This window comes from Dermacentor albipictus, chromosome 7 (genome assembly GCF_038994185.2).
Source record: "Dermacentor albipictus isolate Rhodes 1998 colony chromosome 7, USDA_Dalb.pri_finalv2, whole genome shotgun sequence".
Lineage (NCBI taxonomy): Eukaryota > Metazoa > Arthropoda > Arachnida > Ixodida > Ixodidae > Dermacentor > Dermacentor albipictus.
In genome coordinates this window covers 142,800,850-142,821,101 of record NC_091827.1, presented here as the reverse complement: position 1 = coordinate 142,821,101, position 20,252 = coordinate 142,800,850, and the positions used below count along the sequence as shown (strand labels likewise).

The window sequence follows — 20,252 nt, the reverse complement described above, 5'->3', positions numbered from 1 at the left end:
GACCAAATCGGTGTGTGACGGCTAGATTCGGCTAGTTGTGGTTGAAAGCGGTGATATGCTTCGGCTGCATGTCGATTTCCTTCACAAGGGTGCTGTGGGTTCACAATATCAGGCATGTCCGAAAATTTGGGCGTCCGAAAATTCAGTCGTTGACTGTACCCATACAGGTTCCTCGAAATAAAAGCTTCGCAGTTAACGAAAAATTCGTCCTGGTTCGGGACGAATTTTTCTTTCGAGGAAACCGCATTGGCTTTCTTTGTAGCACTTAACTACGTTTGGGTGGATGTCTCATTTTCCCTTTATTAGCTACTTCTCTCCACCTTGTCGGTTTCCACATAACTATTACGTCATGCTGAGACATGTTCTAACTTATCGCTGGCAGCACAAGCTCTGTACTTTAGCTTCTCCTGGGCTGTGGGAGTAGAAAGTGCTTGCACTGCTGCTGTGGCCACAAGTGGATTGCCAGGCAGTTTTGTGCGCAAGTGCAACTGGCCAGCTCTTTAAGTTGGCGGGAGACGTGCGACACCGTGAAGCAGGTGAACGACGAAGGTGCCTGGAGGTGAAGTATAAAGGAGCCAGCTCGCCCGGCAAAGCACTGCCACCTTGTGTAGGAAACGTTGAGCGAAGTGGAGATGGAGAAACGAGGCAAAGCGTCGTGGAGAAAGAAGGTAGGCAGATGAGCGCTGGGTTGAACTCCTCTGGCAGTTGCTACTTGTTTGCGATGCATACGTAGTGGGTTCGTCTCGTGGTAACATCGTCCTCATGCACCGTACGCTGTGTGTTCAAGTGAAAGTGTGCGATGGTGAGCCGACGATGGCGGCTAAATCGTGTGCGCAAGGGAAGAAAGTGCGCCTTATTCTATCGCACATGTTGCACATTGGCACCGGGGGACGGAATGGACCGCGAACGTTGTACTTCGGCCACGCGCAGTCGCACAGGCTTTATCTTGAAAGCAATCTGCTTTTGGGCCACAGACTAGGTGGGCCGACGGCTATTAGCTTGGCGTGCATTGTGTGCTGACCGCTGAGTTTGCATTAAAGCGACAGACAGCCCGAAGGTCACAATGCTTGCTGCTGCAATTCCTCATGCCAGCGTTTTGACAGTGAGTGTCCATGGCCATCAAGTGCGAAGTGTTCCCATTTGCTTGTGTGTGCAGACACCATGCTAGGTAATTTATTTAGTAAGCAAATGTTTACTATGGGGCGTCCTACTCTGGTGGCTGCTGCGTAAGGCGCAGCTTCCCGAGCCCTGTTTTGAATACGATCTGTGATGCGGACAGTGAAGGCATCAAGGTGCACTGAAGGCCGATAGCGTCACGTGCGCTACAGCACCCATGCACTTGCCTGTCACCCGCGTTCATGAAGTGAAACGTGACTTAACTTTTTCACCGCCACATTTTTTGCACATGGTTTTAGTGTGAATCAGCACCTGGAGGAAATGGCTCCTGCGCAGGGGGATGACTGTCCCCCTGCGCACAACAATATTCGGATGGCATCGGCAGTTCCAGAGAGAAAATTTAAACGCGGAAGATCCTCCAAGGTCAGCTTTCCCATTTCATCTGTCAAGGAGAACGTAGTATCTTTGCTCCGTGCAAGATGCGCTAGGCCGACGGGTGGGCGACGTATCGCCAAGTAGAAGAGACTGAATATTCATACACTGGTGATTAAGTCTGCTCTACATGAACACTTCCAAGTGAGAAAAAGCCTGTTCTCTTAGGGTGTCTCACGCCTTTACCATGAGCAGGTCACGTGACGTGCTTCATGGTGCCACGAGATGCTCAAGAGTTTCTAAAATGAGACTTCTCACAATGCCAACAGGTGATGAAACCTGGTATCTTAACGCTGTGCTCCCTTAAGCCGAGAACGATGTCTGGTTTTTGTTGACAGAGCAACACCCATGTGTGTGCAAAAATCAAGATCTATGGAAAAGAGAATGGCTGGCGTTTTTATTATTATTTTTTTTTATTCAAAGGTGTCATGGAGCGTACAGTGCTAAACGCACAGAAGAGTCACAGCAAAGTGGTGCATTAGAAGAATCTCTGCTCAGCATTCAAAAACATCCGTCTACACCCAAGGCGAGACACATGGCTTCAGCACCACTACAATGTACCTGCATACCGTTCCAAGACTTGCATAGATTATTCAGCAAGTACCAAGCTGAAGCTGGAGTAGCATCCTCTTCACAACCCAGACTTGGCTCCATGCAACTTCGCTTTGTTCCCCGATGTCAACAACAGGCTGAAAGGAAAGAGTTTTTCCGACGACGACGAGCTTCAGACGGCTTGGGATGATGAGTGTGCTCATCATTCCTGGAGAAACATGGAAGACTTGTCCCGAAGCATGCAGAAGTGCATCGATTGTGGTAGAAAATACAGTAGAACCTCATTGATACATTCTTGCATGTTTTGTTTTCCCCAGCTCCTACGCTCCTGAAAGTTATTCTCGTTTCGTTGTTATAGGGTTACATGTTTTAGCTTCCTGCTGTTTTTCCTTTCCTGGTTGTAACGTCCAAAAACTGCCGTGCCAGACTCACAAAGCGAAACACTGCACTCCTTCTGGAAGTGCTGATTTCAACGTCTGGAGAGACAAGGACAACTTGCAACACCAGCGGAAATGCCGACAGGTACAGAAGCTTGAGAATGCTATGACACAATGCCTTCGACACCTTGCGTGGTTACTGCACAGAAACTGAGGAAGGTCGCAAGTGCTGAAAAAGAGGTTATTTTTGAGCAGCAGATACAGATGGCAGGATGGAAATTACAAGCTTAATTTAGTGCGATTTAGGGCTACCACCACACACAGTGTCTGATGTTCAATGCAACCGTAAGGCAGTGATAGCAAGATTTATTTGGTGGGTTTTGAATAGCTTGTTCGCTTTCTACTCAACTTCAGATAGAGTACTATGCAAGAGTAGCTTTTTCCTTTATCTGCAGTGCGGCTGCAAGCGTTATCGGATGCCCAGATAATCTGTGTAGTCTCTCAATAAATGCATCATTATATTTCGAGCAAAGTAATTTTGCACAGCTTTTCTAGTGATCTATATTGTGTTATGCTTCACCTTAAGGTTCCTCTCCTGCTGCTGCACCCTAGTCAGCTGCTGATTCAGCTCCTGCCTGAGTTCCTTCACCTGCATACACACACAGCAAAGAGAGAGTCATTTTAGACTAATAACAAACACTTCGAAAGCTCTATTTTTGTTACTTTCACAGTAAGAAGCTACTTACCAGAAAAGGAAGTCGTGAGCAAAGTTTCATTTTCTGTTTACTCTCGCACCAGAACCCCAGCACCAGTAGGTCAGTGTAACGTCATGGATTTCGAAGCATCTTTTTTGAAGTTTAGGCTGCTGTAACACAGAAGTTCTTGAAACTTGCTAGGTTCAGTCTTTGGCACTTTTAGAATATAATGTAGTACATCTTCGCCATAACTCGAGGTCTGGGTAAATGCCACCGATACCTAGCACATTCCAGCGAGCTGTTCCAGGAACTTTGGGCGGCCCGTTGCCATCCGTGTTTTCTTTCTGTACCTTTTCTGGCCTCTCAAACTTTTTCTTCCCATAGTGACTGCTTTGGTACTGTGGATGACTGACATGCTTATCAGAGCTTAACTCATTTAGTGTCCCTTTAACGGGCAACTCTGGGAATTTTTCAAGGTCAATGCATGTCAATGAAATTTGCTCGCAATGTTCCTCTGCACACTTCCATAATTTTTTCAAAACAGCAGGTTCGAGAGAGTTCATAAATTTTTCAATCAATAAATTTCATTAACCCTTCGCAGGTCAATATCTTTTTCCAAATGCGACCCCCTCCCCCCTAGTCAAATTTCTCTGTACAAATTTAAAATCTTCAAACTCGCGTATTTCAAAAAAAATTTAAGGAAATTTTGTTTTTTTGTGCACCCATAAAGTGACAAAAGAAATCATTTCCGTGAGTAAACCTCCATTGTTTATTCATGAATACAGACCGACTTGCATCAATACTTATAACAAGAACAACACTGAAGCAGAAAGATTCCCATTTGGCAAAAGAGGACGACTCGCCTGCAGGAGAGCGTGCAGTATAATTGAACCGCACGTGTGAGGGCATGCAAGAAAGCTCTACGGTTGTGTGCTTGTCAGAAAAATGAAACTGGTGAGAAAATTGCGGCAACACTTTGGAGGGGCAGTCGGTTTTCGAGAAAAGAAACGCAGGCATAGCAGCATCGCTCGTACATGGTGGCATCATTTGTATATATTGGCGCCCAAGTAATTGCACTTCTACGTAATTGCGCTTCTATGAGCAATAAACGAGCGAGCATCTAGCGGTGACCATTTGAAAGATTAGAAACCAGATAGCCAACAGTATTTACAAGCACAATCAATGGAAACCAAAACTAACCACTGTGCAAGCGGTCACTGAAATGCCAACGTAAAGAAGCCGTGGAATGAAAATTAAAAGGCGAGGGAGTGAAAAAAAATTCCTAGTATCCACACAGGGTGGCAGCACTTGCTAGGCAACAAGGAGACTGCCTTACCTCCTCCTCACCTACAAGGTGACATTGTGTTATATAAATGGTGGCATACGCAGACACGCCATGAATTAATGGCAGATGACACCACGAAGGAGCCAGCAAGTGTGAGCTGTTGGAATAAGTTACGTTCTGTGTGAACGAGCAAGTGATGGGTGGGCAAGTGGCGCTGCATTATGGGCTGCACAGACTCCAGCCCTCGCGAGCTGCACGCACAGTTTGAGCAGTTGCGGATTTCATGCGTCCACACTACTGGTGGACCCGACCTGAGGCCATCAAGAGGAAGAAAACATTTCTATAGTTCGAGTTTCGACCTGACAGATTTTAAATTAATCATTTTGTACAGTGCACAGACAAATCAAAAAGTGGTGACACAGCGCACTATCAACACTGGTGCATTCTCAATGGCTGCCAGGCTGCACGTGCCAGTGCTTACATAAATTAAATATGCGACTACGTAGGTGGTAGTATTTGTACGACTTGTTATGCCGATTCATTCTTTAACTTCTGAGATGCATTGTTTGCCTCTTTTTAAAAAAGAGGTGGATCCTTCAATACAAGAACATACGCGTGCCTCGTTCAGCGGCCAAATGAACGAGGTTACGCATCTTTTCCTAATGTAGGTCATTATGCAACACATAGGCGCCGACTACGGTAAGGGGAGAGGGGGTGCTCCGGGGCCCCAGCCCTATCCGCTGTTTTCCGAGGGGGGCCCCACTCCTGGTGATGACGAAGCTCACCCCTCACCCCCCCTTCCACACACACACACACACACCTAAAGTGCCATTACCAGAGTTCTGTCACCCAATTCATGGGCACTTGGCAGCAGCAAGGGCACCAAAGTTCGTTCCTCACACGCCTGCTTTCGCTTACTGCAGTTGACGGCGCGCTGGCAAAATCGACGCATCCACATGTGGTCTACTGACAGTACTGCCACGCATTGCTGACTGCACCACACGTATCGAGAGGCAAATCGACGCATGTTGAGGCACGAACACTGCCTGACGAAGCAGGGACACTACCGACGCAGGGCACCGCCAGGGGAAACCTTCCTATAAAACCTGCTGCATTGGAGCCCAGCACTTCACTTGGCAGCAGCGAGGGCAGTGAAAGTTCATTCCTCACACGCCTGCTTTTGTTTATTGCAGGTCAGCAATAATTTTTCCTACTACACAAGTATTATTCAAATTGCTGCCTCTCTGCTGCCAAAGAGATAATTTGGTGTTGTGAATATTAGTGAATTAGCAAAGTTTCGAGAAGAGATGAGAAAGGAAATGCTTGAATTCAAATCTGCAATTGACAGAGAACTACGGAAGGAAATAAGAGACCTAAAAAGCAGTGCGAGTTTCTTGAATGAAGAAGTCCAAAAATTAAAGGGAGAGAATGTTGATCTTGCAAGGGACAAGTTTCTAAGGAGCATTAATGAAAAGCTAACAACTGAGTGCGAAGCGTTGAGAAAACAAATGTCTTCACAGGATCAGAGGATCACTGCCTCTGAACAATACTCTGGAAAATGTAACCTTGAGATTAAGGAAATACCCAAACTTGCTGATGAGGACCTTCCTAGTACCCTACACGAGATTGGTGCACTGTAATGTTCTCATCTCGAAAGATGATGTTGAGAAGTGTAACTGTGTACCTGCAAAAAATGCCACTTCAAACCGGAACATAGTACCAATTCAAAAGCCGCTCCAAACGCGATTCGGTGCTTCAAAAACCAAAGAAAATGCGCATCTCGACAAAGGGCCTTGGCCACTCCTCTAACACCCCTGTGTTCATCAATGAACACTTATGCCCAGATTTAAAGCAACTTCTTGGCATGACAAAAGCTAAAAAGAAAACAGCAAACTACAAGTTTGTGTGGACGAACGATGGGCGTATTCTTGCACGGAAAGATCAAACCCCCCTGTTCTGCACATTCATGAACCATGTGACATTGAAAAGATTGCTTGGAATTGCTGTGCTCTGTTGTGGTGCATCTTTTCTTTCGCCATGGCGATATCATATCGTGACGTCAATAATCTTGTAGCGAGTTGCTTTCGTGACAAACTGCACTGCTTTCTGAACATTCGTTCAGGACGACACAAGGAAGATGAACTATCTGCTTTTCTTAATACTTTTTCTTTTACTTTTGACATTATAATGATTACGGAGACTTGGTATACCCTAGAAGACCAGGTTTACAGGCAAGATAGTCGTAACACTTACTTCCTCAACTGTGCAAAGAAGAAAGGTGGTGGCCTTGCCGTTTTAATAAAGAACGGTACACTCTCAGATAGTACCAGAATTTTCTTATATTAATTCATCAATTCTGACATTGAATGCCTAATTCTAACGTCACAAAATTACGTTTCCTCTGTCATATACAGACCACCTGATTGATCTGTAAATAATTTCACCAGTGTCTTTGAAAAATTATTCAATTACGTAAATAACAACAGCTTAAGACTAATTCTTGGTGGCAACATTAACATCAACGTACTGGAGCCTTCTCCCCTCGTAACTGAGTTTGTGGCCACGGTTGCGTTAAATGGTTACGACATAGTAGCACTTGTATCCCACCAAATTCAGCAACTTTAATTGATGTTTTTGTCACCAACAAAAACAAGGTTACCGTGGAGTAAGGTGTATTGCGCTGCGATACGAGCGACCACCTAGCACTTTATTTTATTACAGACGGTGCTACCAAAAACCCTATGGAGTTCCCGACTAGAACAGTTCAAGACATCACGCTTCTTAGCTGCTTTTAGCACAAGTCTGTCCCAAACAAACTGGAGTACAGTCTACCTTTCATTAACTGCAGATACAGCCTACGAGACATTCATAGCTGTCTTTAAATAAATTTATCTTAAGCATTTTAAAGAAAAGGTTGTCAAAGAATGCTGTAAAAATCGAAAACCATGGATAGATCATGCATGAATGTTTAAAAATGATCAAAAACGAAACGAAACTCTTTAGAAGGTTTTGAAAACTAGAGAATTATCAGAAACATTTAAAGAATTCCGCAACAAAGTAAATGCATTTATTAGGAAAGAAAAAAAGAAATGATTTAAGTCAAAAATTTGATCCAGACTGCTGCAATGGGAGTGCAAACATCTGGAAGAAGCTTAATACGTTACTTCACAGGACACCTATTTGCTCAGGAATTACGGAAATAGAAATAGATGGCTGCATTGCTAAAGATCTAGAGCTTGCAGAAAAATTTAACCACTTTCTCATAAAGGTTGTACAGGCAACGAAAAAAATTACTGCCAACGGCAACTCGTGCAGAGACTACAGAAACGAACAGCATCCTTTTCGGACCAACCGACGATCAAGAAAAAGCCTTAAAGTTCGCTGCACTAAAGAACACCAGCGCGCGTGACATATATGGCTTTCAGATATCTCCGATCAAGCATGTATTCCATATTATAGCTCCTGTGCTCACTCACATTTATAACCTGTCCTTATTGACAGGCTGTTTTCCAACACAAATGCAAACGCCTGTTGTCACTGTGCTATATAAAAAAGGAGACAAAGATGACCTTACGAACTACCGACGCATTTCTATATTACCAGTATTTTCAAAAGGCTTTGAAAAAATTATTTTTAAAAGAGTGAAACTTTTGCACCAAATTTCACGTAATAACAAAACCACAATACGGTTTCATGAAGGGCAGGTGAACTGAGACTGCTTTACTAGCCCAAAAAGAAATAATTATAAAATCTTTTGAAGATAAGAAACTCTGCATTGGAATCTTTGTAGATTTTTCCAGGGCCTTTGATCATCTCTGTCATAACACTAATAGAAAAACTAGAAATGTATGGTATTCGTGGCACCCCGCTTTCACTCTTGAAATCATAGCTTAAGTGGCGATCACAGTGTGTAAAAAATTAAGAATTACTTCTTTTCAGCCGATAATCACTGGGGTACCACAAGGTAGCATTTTAGGGCCGCTGCTTTGCAACTTATATATTAACGATATTGTAAAAATTTGTGATAAACCTTAATATACAATCTATGCCGATGACACTAGCATTTTCTTCAACGGTAACAATATGGGTGCATTGACTACACTTATCAACACTACATTAGAGAGCCTAAATGCATGGGGTGAGCAAAAGTCATGTCATTAACGCATCAAAAACAAAAGCTGTGATTTTTCACTCACAGATGCAGATTACTTCTCCAGGTGACGCCTTACGCTTAGGTAGTGCGACAATTGAAATTGTAGAGACGGTTAAAACTTTAGGAGTGTTTTTTAATTGTATAATGTCATGGGAACCACAAACTAATAAGTTAATAACTAATATTTTCAATGTGTAGGTATACTTGCACGACTGTGTTTCTTGCTTCCGGTTCAGTAAAGATAACACTTTATAAGAGCTTGTTTTTATTGTATGCCAGTTATTGCTTTCGGGTACAACAGCAAAGAACATTAATAGACTATACAAACTACAGAAAAAAGCGATTAGGCACATTGCTAATGCTGACTATTATCACAGGTGAATTATTTAAGCGGTTTACCATTATCCCAATTAACCAAGCTTTACGAGTATTACCTAGCAATAAGATATAAAAATCCCTGTTCAATAGCAATCGCGCTTTTTTGGACATTTTTCAACTAGAACCATACATCATCGCATTCCCTACTTGCCACCAACAACACTGGATCATTCCATTGTGCAGAACACACTTTGGTCGATAAATGCTTCGCTTCACTGTTCCTGTTTTATTAAACAAATTAATTCAAAAAAAGGATAAAAATTGAAGAATGTGGTGCACATGTCATAGGGAAGCACTTTTATCCTGAAATCAACGCAATATTACTTATCCCTAGACAGTTATAGTTTAGCATCGCTACTATACCCGACTGGTGTAACGCCATGAAACGGCGGGTTGCCACTGCGCATGCGCAGAACGCTCAACGACCCACAGCGTACGCACACTGTTTCTAAGATTTAGCGCCAGCGTCTGTATGTGGTTTGCAGAGTTTGCATAAAACATGGCGGCGGTCCTGGCAGCCCGCTTCAAAGAACTTGGCGTAGCTTTTGTAAAATGCACTTTCTTCGTAGCAAACGACTGTGTGAATGGCTTTTGCTTAGTCTCAGGCTGCTTCAACAAGGGTATTATGGATAACCTTGTGGTGTTTTCGAGATCATTTCTCGTTTCGAACGAGTTGAAGCATAACGAAAAATTCGAAATGTGAGCGCCACCTATCGCTACAGTCAGGAGATAGCTGCAACGACGGCATATGGCCTCTGAGATCCGAAGATCTGGCAGGCCAACTAAAACTAAAAAATGTGCGCTGCTTAGCGTATGCTACACTATAGGATACGCTATAAGTTGCGTACGCTAAACTAAAACTGTCTACAAACTAAACTTGCAGTGTATATTGTAATTTGTCTTATGTATTGTACTGTGTAATTTAACCGTAAAGGAATCTATGTATCTATATTTTGAGTTCATGATGAATCATGTGTATGACGACTTGTAAAATATTAACCCTTTCTTGGTGAATGAATTTTGTTCGTCTGTCCTCAATGCTTTCCATGTATCAGGGAGGCTCGCGTTCCTCTCAAATGACTAATGTCACTTTTATCCCGAGCCTGCCCTCATCCATGAGATTAAAAATAAACTGATTAGATTTGATTTGGGGTTTCTTTTGACTTGCCTTTACCTTTTCACCTAAATATTTATTAGAGCCAATAGCTTACTGCATCATTGTTGGTGTGGACGTGCACAGCTTCTAATTCATTATTTCGCTTTATTTCTTCAAGCCCTGACAATAGGATGACAAGTGCTTTAGAAGCGTCAGCGGCGGCTGGCTCATCCGTATTTTCTCACTTCAACATTGTTTTAAATTTCCACGGTAAACACCATGCACATACACAACATATTTAAATAGATACACGGGACAAAGTTTATTATAGTTTTGCAAGATGAGGAGGTAGCCAATTAACAATTATTTCTAAAGGTATGGAGAGCCTTTGCCTAGACAATGAATATGTTGCTGTACGTTCACCTCGCTTCAAAATGCTTTGCGTGCTTTTTTGACCGTGAAAAAAGCCTGCAGACTTTAGTGACCCCTTCGGCAGAGTATCTATTCAATGGCGTATGAAGTGCATGTGAAAGATGTGTTTCAGTATTGCTTCTCTTTGTAGTAGGCAATTCTCAAGACTCGTGAAAAAAAAAAAGGAGAAACTCTTCTAATAAGTTACAACATTTATGAAGGATGGAAACATCATCACTTGCATGCAGAGGTCACAAATACATACAGGGTGTCCCAATTACCTATCACGCACCAACATTTAAAAAAAAGTGTAATTGGATAACTCCACAAAAACCTAGTGCATATTGTTTCCAGTAGAGTGCAGTACACACCAGTAATTTATTCGTTACTGAGATTTATTTTATACAAGCGTCAATGAGGTTTTCGTAGGCCCAGACAAGGGATATCTAACTGCGATATTTTCAGCAATGTACCAATTGTGTACAAATTTGTTCCGACTGATGAATAAACCCCACGAAATAGGGAAAATACCACACGGCTGCACACCCACGTGCATTATAACGCAGAGCCCTTGAACAGGCTCCCTCTAAGTTAGCCAGAACAAATAGGAAATAAAGAAAAACATTGTGATCGAGCTAGTGCCTTATTTGCCACCCCTTGGCCGAAGTAACAAGTCGCATTTGGTGTTTGTTGGAAACAAACTGTGATAGCTGTTGTCTTAGTGTAGATAAAGTGCACGGATTTTTTTGTGCCACAATGCCTATCACCACCAAAGTGAATTCATAACGTGAGTGCTAAGATTTAAAGGTGTGTTTTGTTTCATCCCAGTCACCATGTCCTTCTCTAATGAGCAGAAGGAAAACATGATCCTTGCCTTGGGAACTGCAAATGGCAACAAGAGGAAGGCCGCAAATATATATCAGTTATGGAAGTGTGGCGGTATACCAAACGCATTGACCATTAGAAATTATGAAAACCTGAGACAAACCAGCAGCTTCCAGAAACAGATGTGGAGGACTATCTTTGAGTCCTAGCCTACGCACGAACGTTCAGGCATTTATGGCCTCAAACGGGGCCGGGTCACGAAGGACTTGGTTGAAGAAAGGAAAGATGGCCCTTGAAGAAGAAATAAACTGAATTAACAGCCGAAACAACATTAATTTTCAGATTTACAGTTAAGATTAATAGCACAACATATTTGTTGGCAATATAACACCAGGACAAGCAAACCAATTCTGAACTATGCATCGGCACACTCAAAACTAGTGAAAAGAGGCATTGCTATGACGTGTTTTAGTTCCACACTTAGAAAGTTAGGCCACCACCTCACCAATCTGAGCTTTTCGCAACAACTTAATCATTTAGAGAATGACCAGTTTTCCAAAATCTATTGTCGTATCAATATGTGAAGGGCTGGTGAAAAAAATAAAAAACGGGCAAGCATCCCAGACAAAGATCGAAACAGTAAAGAAGTTTGCAGTCATCCCTTATGGACATCAGATGAGGCATGGGTTAAAAAATACAGCCATGAAATATGTTGTTCAAGTGGTCTTTTCAGCTAAAAACTCATTAAACAAGAATTGCAATCGAGCCTCTAAACCTAAACAGGCGTCCAAGGCCACGCGCCGCATCAAACATACGGGGCAGCTCATGGCATGCTTGGTGGGAGTGGTCTACATTATTCCACTTTCATGTGTTTCTCCGCGCTGCTGCCTTAACATCTGCCTTAAGGAGCACTAAGGTGTTATCAGGAATGCAACAGGCTAAAATCTGGCTGCACATTGTAGAAATTTCCCATGTAAATAATTTTTTGAAAAAAAAATTGAGATATTGTATAAAAATCGAAAGCAAATCAACCACAACACTGTGGAAGCCTACTTCCTGCATGTCAACTCAAGCGTCAGCCAGACTTCACAGGATGCCAGAAGCGCCACGGTAACTGCCGATCTCCAGGAGTTGTCGCTTCTCACCACCGGTCATGTTCACGCCGAAGGTTATTGATATTTGATTTTTTTCGTGCTTACCACCGACACGTTTTATGTTTAAAGGGACACTAAAGGGACACTAAAGGGACACCAAAGACTTGACACCAAAGGACACCAAAGACTCCAAAAGACACCAAAAGACACCAAAGACTAAAGGGACACCAAAGACTTGAAAAATTATAGACCGATCAGCTTACTGTCCGTTGCCTACAAACTATTTACTAAGGTAATCGCAAATAGAATCAGGAACACCTTAGACTTCTGTCAAGCAAAGGACCAGGCAGGATTCCGTAAAGGCTACTCAACAATAGATCATATTCACACTATCAATCAGGTGATAGAGAAATGTGCGGAATATAACCAACCCTTATATATAGCTTTCATTGATTACGAGAAAGCGTTTGATTCTGTCGAAACCTCAGCAGTCATGGAGGCATTACGGAAGCAGGGTGTAGAGGCGTATGTGAAAATACTGAAAGATATCTGAAAGCCCGTCGAAAATTCTAACTTTTGAGACGCTGCAAGTCGCTTCGGATTCCGTGTCGTCGGAAGCGGCCGAGCCGGCTGACCTAAGCCTAACCTCGACTTCGGCGTTTCCGCACGCCGCTTCGGTGCCGACGGACGCGGCTGAACCGAGCTCGCGTGCTCAACGCTTCGACACGGTGTTTTGCGCCGAGTGCGCGGGGCGTGAAAAGTACGCAGACAACATTAAAACTTCATTGGCGAAGAAGTCCGCGACTTCCCGCAAGTTCGAGCTAATGAACGTCGGCACAGCAAGTGACGACAACTTTCTGAGCTTTTTTTTTTTTTTTTGTCAAGTGCCAATGCAATACAGAGGTTTTCACAATCTTTACATGAACAGATTTCTGTGAGTTTGGTGTTATTGTGTTCAGTAATGACTGGGCTGCATGCTAAAGCATTAAATTTTTCCATGTGATTGGTAAACAAAAGTGGCAGAGTAAGCAAAACTTTGAATGCAATTTTCTCAGCTTTGCTTTTTCGATCAAATGCCTTTGCCTTACAGAACTTTTCATAATGTTTGCATCAACTGATTTTATTGAATTAGGTATCATTTTTTTCAGTAAAACCTCAGCTACATCCTAAAGCTTTCCATTTTTCATTAAACCCAATAGAATAGCAATTAGGTCAGATGTAAGCTAATTACTCCCGCATTGTTTTTTTCTTCCTACTTTGTTATTCATTCATGACCCATATGATCACTTTTTAAAAATTTCTTTAGCTTTAGGATGTGCAGTGGGCCCTTGGAAATGACAGCTATTCTTTGAAACTAGTTTTTTTAATTAAGAAATTATCATAATGGCCCGTAAGAAAAGACCTATGTGGGATAAATTATTTTGCAATATCTTCATTTCTAGATGAGGTATATAAAATCTGAATATATATTTGGGATCAGCATTCAAAGATATATCTGCATGCCAATTTTCAGGAAGATATGTTAAGAAATAAAACAAAAGTTTTCAAGACCCTCATCCCCCCTTAAGTCTAGGCTAATGAAGCGCTGTTGAAGAACCCTGCAGGCAGTCATTTAAAAAAAATTGTTTGATTATTAGATGAGAAAATGAAGGTCCAAGTATTAGCATTTGAATTTCGCGCCGAAACCCCAGCGGCAGTATGTCAGCGTGACGTGAGAGATGCCGAAGTACGTTTTCGCAGTTGGGCTGCGTTGGCTGAATAAAAGTTCCCGAAACTTGCCATGTTTAATATTTGGTTCCTTTAGAAGACAATGTAGTCAATCTGTACCACTATATGTAATTAGTAGGCCCTAGAAGATGCTATCAAAATCCAAGACGTCACAGCCCCCAGATGCGTGAACTTAAGTAGGCGTCGCCCCCCGTATTTCATTTTTGCACTTTTTCTGGCTTACCAAACGTCTTATCGTTGTAAGAGTGGTGTTTTTGGTGTTGTAGAACGGTAATTTTCTGATGCGGAAGAAATCATTTTTCACTTTAGTGTCCCTTTAAATGCTAGTGTCCTGTTAGGAAGCAGGCAGCAGAAAAGTGCCGATTAATCAAAATTAAATATGCTGGGATAGGTTGCCAAGGCAAACGGTCATTCTGCCACTCGTCGGTGCCATCTCTACTGCAGCAGCCTCGCCACATACAGCTATTCCGACCATGTCGTGGCAGGCTTTGAATCGCAACTGTTGCTGCAGGCAGAAGAGCCACTGCAGTTAAGCTGATCCACGAAAAGTTTGCACTTTCTCGGCCAGAAGAGGACCACTGATTGGCAAGTTCCTCCGCACCTTCTTCAACCAAAGCAGTAGCGCTTCTTCCACTTCAGGAAAAGTCGAGTCCCTGTTATGGCAACTATTCAAGTTGTTCAACTTTTCGCAAGTGTTCCACACATCGCACACAGTTGTCAAGGGCAAGTTGTTTTCACGGGCAACCACAGATTATTTGTCCCAATCCCAATGCTGCGAATTATTTCCAGTTTTTCTTTCACACTCAGAACATGATACTTCGGCACAATCCAATCTTCAACAGCACCCCGCGCACACGACCCAAGAAAAAAATACAGTAAACATGGCACGTCGCAGCAAAGATTGTTGAACACTCGCAACACCCCGACCGCAAACACACTGGCAAAATGAAGATAAAAAAACATGCTTCTGCGCGATTACTACTTGGATTGGATTCAACGGCTACAACGAATTCGCACCCCTACCGGCAGCTTCTGCGTGTTACCGGAAGGCGATCTCAAAGGCCACACTTTTGTGTGCTGCAACTGGCAGCACGTGTAGGAGCAGGAAATACGTCACGGTGGCCATGTTTTAAAGGGACCCTGAAACGATCTTGACGATTTTCTACGAACGTACGGAGTCGTTGGAGTAGGTCCCTCTGATCATTATTTGACCCATCTAAGTGCTCCGTGTAAAGCATGTAATTTATTATAAGGTTTTAAAAATGCACATCGCTACCGATCGCCGCACGCAGCTCGGCGGAATTTTAAGCCGCCCCTACCCATATGACGGCAATCACCCATATGACGTCAATGGGGCGAGCTATCCGATTGGCTGACCAGGGCGCGTGATCGATAATTTTTCCAGCTTTATGGTAAACAAATGATTTTTGTAATAGTTGGAATGTTAGTTCATTTGTTTTTATAAAAAGAAAGTAACATAAAGAGAATGCACAACAAACAATTTTTCAGTACACTTAAGTACTTCCGGCGCACAGCAAGTGTTGTCTGCTTGTGTTGCACATACTCCATTTTGACGAGAGCTCCGCGGAGGGAACGTCCACCTCCACCAGATATGTTACGTAGGAAGACGCAGACGAAAAGCTATGTACAAATATATTTACAAGGAAAATACGCTGCGCTTGGCCAAGAGGCAACAGCCCGCGCTAGCTTCTAATCGTCGTCGTCGTCTTCACACTGCTGGCCTTTCGTGATCGCACATATTGTGCCGTAGCAATATGTAACATGCTATTTTTCAGTCACGAATGGGAGCAGTTGGAGAAATGCGTCAAGTTCTCGTAGCGCTGGCAGCTGTGCATGAAGTGTGGGCTGCGTTCCAGTTCAGGCCAGCACTGTAGACGGTCGACGTAGAACTAAGGAGACAGCTTTGAGCCCAATTGTTGGAACTCGTTGGAAACTTGTCGTGCCACAAGAAAAAGCTAAGAAAAGCCTTTAATACCACTGTATTTTTCATCTTTGCGTGCGTGGACCTGTGACAGCCTGGGATGCGAAGATCAGATCACGAAAACAGTGAAAAAAAAAAGTGATTTTTGGAAGCCATGTGTTTCTGCATCCTAAGCAGTTAATTAAGCATGTAGGAAAGCGCAACTACATTATGTTGCACACAAATGACCTTATTTTCAAGCTTCCGAGCTTCTGTCGGCCGCCATCTTGTTTGGGCAGCAAAATCACCCTGCGCATTTTTTTATTTTGACAGTGTCTTCGTGAAGCTGTTGTTTTTTATGGCTTTGGCAGAATTAGAATGACACTTGAGGCAGTTGTCTACTTAGCAGTGCATTTTGCCATTTTTGTTGAATATTGGAGAACAGCACAGGCACACAGAGGGAAACCCCAGAGAAAGCGCAGACACACTGTCCCACCTTGGTCGCGTGCGAGAGCGCGTGCTGGCGCTCGGCCTCGAGGTCTCGCTCCCGCTCGGCCAGCAGGCGGCGCAGGTGGGCCTCGGGGTCCGGGCCCCGCTTGCGCCACTCGCCCGCTGGCTGCCCCGCCCGGTTGAGCAGCTCCTCGACGAGCTGCTCGAGCTCCTCCTGCTCGGCCACGAAGCGGCTGCTGCCACGCACCAGGGACAGAAGCTCTCGGGCACACACCTCTCGTGCAGGCGTGCTATCTGCAGGCACGGTTCGACCAATGGACTTGCTAATTTACCAACATTGCAGAACTAGGTAACTACACAAAACGTAACCAGAAAAAAACACAGACGGCAAGCACACCAAGTGTCTGATCTATGAAAGTGCTTTCCTTTTTTTTTTATTTTTTCAGGTCATAAGACAGCGCTTTTAAAGACAGCACACTGTAACAGCAGTTCAAAGTGCGCTTGTGTGGTCTCTCTTCATCTGTGTCCCTTATGGGAACCACAAGTAACATGTTTTGTGTGCTCGCTTGTAGACGGCATGCTCTGTGTGTGACCACACTTCACATTCCTATTCCATGCTCCCATATTCAATACCATGACCACATTCAAGACCATCTGCATGCCTTCCAGTGGCCAATCAGTTCGATATTTGCACGTGCCTTCAAGCTTTCTATATACCGGAATTTTCAGCGCCAGTAGGCGACCACGTTTTTGTCAAGACGATGGTAAGAGGACTGCCGAAGTAGCACGGGTGGCAGCAGGCCAAAGCGCGTTTCCGGTTATCGGTTGCCAGCAATGGCTGCTTCCGAAAGCACTGCAGCCGTCTCGTCTCCGAATGCTGGTAAATATGTATTCTTTAATGCGATCACATTTCAAGACACAAAGAAATATACTACATAAATGCGCAACGTCGTGCAGTTCGTCATGCTTTCTTTGTGCGAAATCTGTGTAACTATATACATGTTTTTTTAGGGCTTGAGGCACTGTATGAAAGATACTAGACAACATCTAGTAGGCTATACTTTGCTTTTTGAAGGATCGGTATCATATTTGTGCCACGTGCTAGTGCCTTACATTGTGCTGCATTTTTACCCTGCTTTGTCATCCCTAATGTTGCGCGATTTTAGCATACCATAATCAATATGAGTACAATAAAGTTATTTTCTGTGTTTTGCACACTACATGCATTCACAGGGAAAACTAGCTGTTGCATTTTTACATGAAACTAATACGAAGCAAGTATGAGCAACATTTCACACTGACAACGTACGCGCCCTGTAACAACCAATTAGTCAGAAGGTGCATTGTGCACAAGATGAAAGCATTACGTTAATAAAGCATTAGAAATGCTTTATTTCCTCCCTTGCATTCAGTATGTAGAGAACACACAATAATTTGCACATTCATGTAATCACTGAAGTGGGCACCAACTCTGTTTACAACGGCTGAGCACGTTTCTTGTGTGGCTAAGTGTGAGCATTGCACAATTATAAAGTTCAAGTGCCTGCACAATGTGTGAAAGGAATTTAAAAAAGATCAAGCGAGGCATCGACGTGCATGCAGCCCTATTTCTGTGTCATATGCTGCTTTCTCTTTTTGCGGTCAGAAATGCTCCAATGCGGCTCATTCATGTACACAGAAAGCACCGGACACGAAAACTGTCAAGTTCTGTATAGTCTTGTGTATCTGGCACAACGGCACAATTGCTCCCCAAGTTAGGAAGTCGACAATCACACCTAACGCTTTCTGCTTACATTTCTGCATTTCATTTCTACATTTCTGCAAAATGCAGTTCTGGGCAAATGTTGAGCTTCGTGGACTTCCCGTTCGGAAAGTAAACAGAGCAGACAGAAAACCGAAAGGTCGTAAATGGCACTGTTGTGCTGCTATGGCAGGCTCACAGCGCGGGAAGGCAAGACGTACGCTATGGCAAAGTTCACGAGAACACAATGAATACCCGCCCGAGCAAGCTTGCTGTGCACGGAGTATTTCCTATTTAAAGTCAATATCCTATGGTTTCATTTCTCAGGCACCGCAGGAGCCTTGTGTGCACAGCAAATGCACTACAAACAGACACTAAGTGCTTGTGTCTCCATGAACAACAATCGCACGGCTCTTGAATGAGCAACTTCCACATTTGCTAGTTGTTGGTGCAGCCGACGATGGCAGAGTGCCGCTTGGACGAATGACCTTAGTACATCTTGCTAAGAAGATGCAGCTGATTAACACAGATGAACACTGTTGCAGTTGACACTAGTATTACGAGGCTACAAAAAATTTTGTCTACGCAGGCTGGGGCAGTATTCTCGAGTGATCACTAAAGACATTTTCTCTCTTGCAAGGCTCGGCACCAGGCGCGACGAAGTGTATGGCCGATAGCACTCTTGGCACTATGCAGACTATGCGAAGGCAGCGAGCTTGGCACAGATCCATAAACGCTGTCGGCCTTATACAATAGTATCTCGGTGACAAGATCCTGCCCAATACAAATTTCAGAATGATTTATTTATTTATTTAGGAATACTGCAGGCCTTAGAAGCCCAGGCAGGAGGGGAAAGGTACATACAAAAAAAGAAAACACAATAGATTGACAAAGGAGTAAAAAAAAGAAAGCTCCGGAAAAAATGTAATAGAAAGTACAATCGCATAATGAGTAAAGCACCCCTAAATAATGCATAGAGAGTGGCAGATACAAATTGAAACACTGTTTCACAAGCAAAATTTCAAGGCACAGGAAATGTAACAGAAAAAAAAGGAGTGCATAATTCAAGATTACTACAACGCGCAAATGAATAAATATTGGACAATGATACAAATTGAAACGAGATTTCGTAAGAACAAGCACTAAAATTAGATAGTATTAGACGCTATTGAGTCAGTGCTGATAAGTTTGTTATACGGTAGGCTGTTCCATTCCGTTACTGTTCGAGGAAAAAAGGAAGACAAAGACATTGGTTCTACCATTATAAGGCGTGAATGATGCAGCGTGGCGATGTCTTGTTCGGCAAGAAGTAAGGGGTGTTATGTAAGGTTCGGGAGAAAGAGATAGTTTATTGTTACTCAGCAAGAAGAGAAATTTAAGCCTGTGAATAGTTGCAAAGACTGAATATTGTGTTCAGCCATTAACTGAGTTGGGGAATCACTTGTGCGATATTTAGAGAAGATGAACCTTACTGCTTTACGTTGTATCATTTCTAGCGCATCGATGTTAGTTTTAGTATAGGGATCCCATACAATAGCTGCATACTTGAGTTTAGGAAGGACAAGAGAGGTGTAGGCGATAAGACTGGTTTCAGAAGGAGCATGTTTTAATTTATGCCTGAGGTAGCAAAGCTTCTTAAAAGCCGAGTCGCAAGGATGGGAGATGTGCGAGTTCCAACTAAGGTTACTGGCTATTGTAACACCGAGTATTTAAAAGTCTCGGCCCAAGTCCGCTAGCTTCCGTGCTAAATTTCAAATGTTTCCAAACTGTTTTTCGTGCCATGGCAAATGCTACAAACAATCGAGCCACCGCAAAATCTCCGGCGAAGCTGGCAAGGAGGTCCCTGCTAAGGCAATGCCTCCAAGATAACAAAAGACTGGTGCACTGCTATGCATGACATATGTTAAAGCAAGATCCACGACGTCCATCCCCTATCCATGACGTCATGCTACCTTGCCCAACTTCCATACAATCTGATGAAAATGCTCCCAAGTAAGC

General features: G+C 43.3%; 1 protein-coding gene across 14 annotated transcripts in view; it reads right to left on the bottom strand.

Moving 5' to 3' along the window:
- Positions 1-20,252, bottom strand: part of LOC139047307 (ribosome-binding protein 1-like) — a 396,181-nt gene that overhangs the window by 254,723 nt on the left and 121,206 nt on the right. For all 14 annotated transcript variants that reach the window (XM_070521128.1, XM_070521124.1, XM_070521121.1 and 11 more), the window contains 2 exons: positions 16,560-16,807; positions 3,058-3,126 (listed from right to left, as the gene is read on the bottom strand). In XM_070521128.1, coding sequence (XP_070377229.1) covers positions 3,058-3,126; positions 16,560-16,807 — 317 coding nt within the window. The remainder of the gene's footprint in view (positions 1-3,057; positions 3,127-16,559; positions 16,808-20,252) is intronic.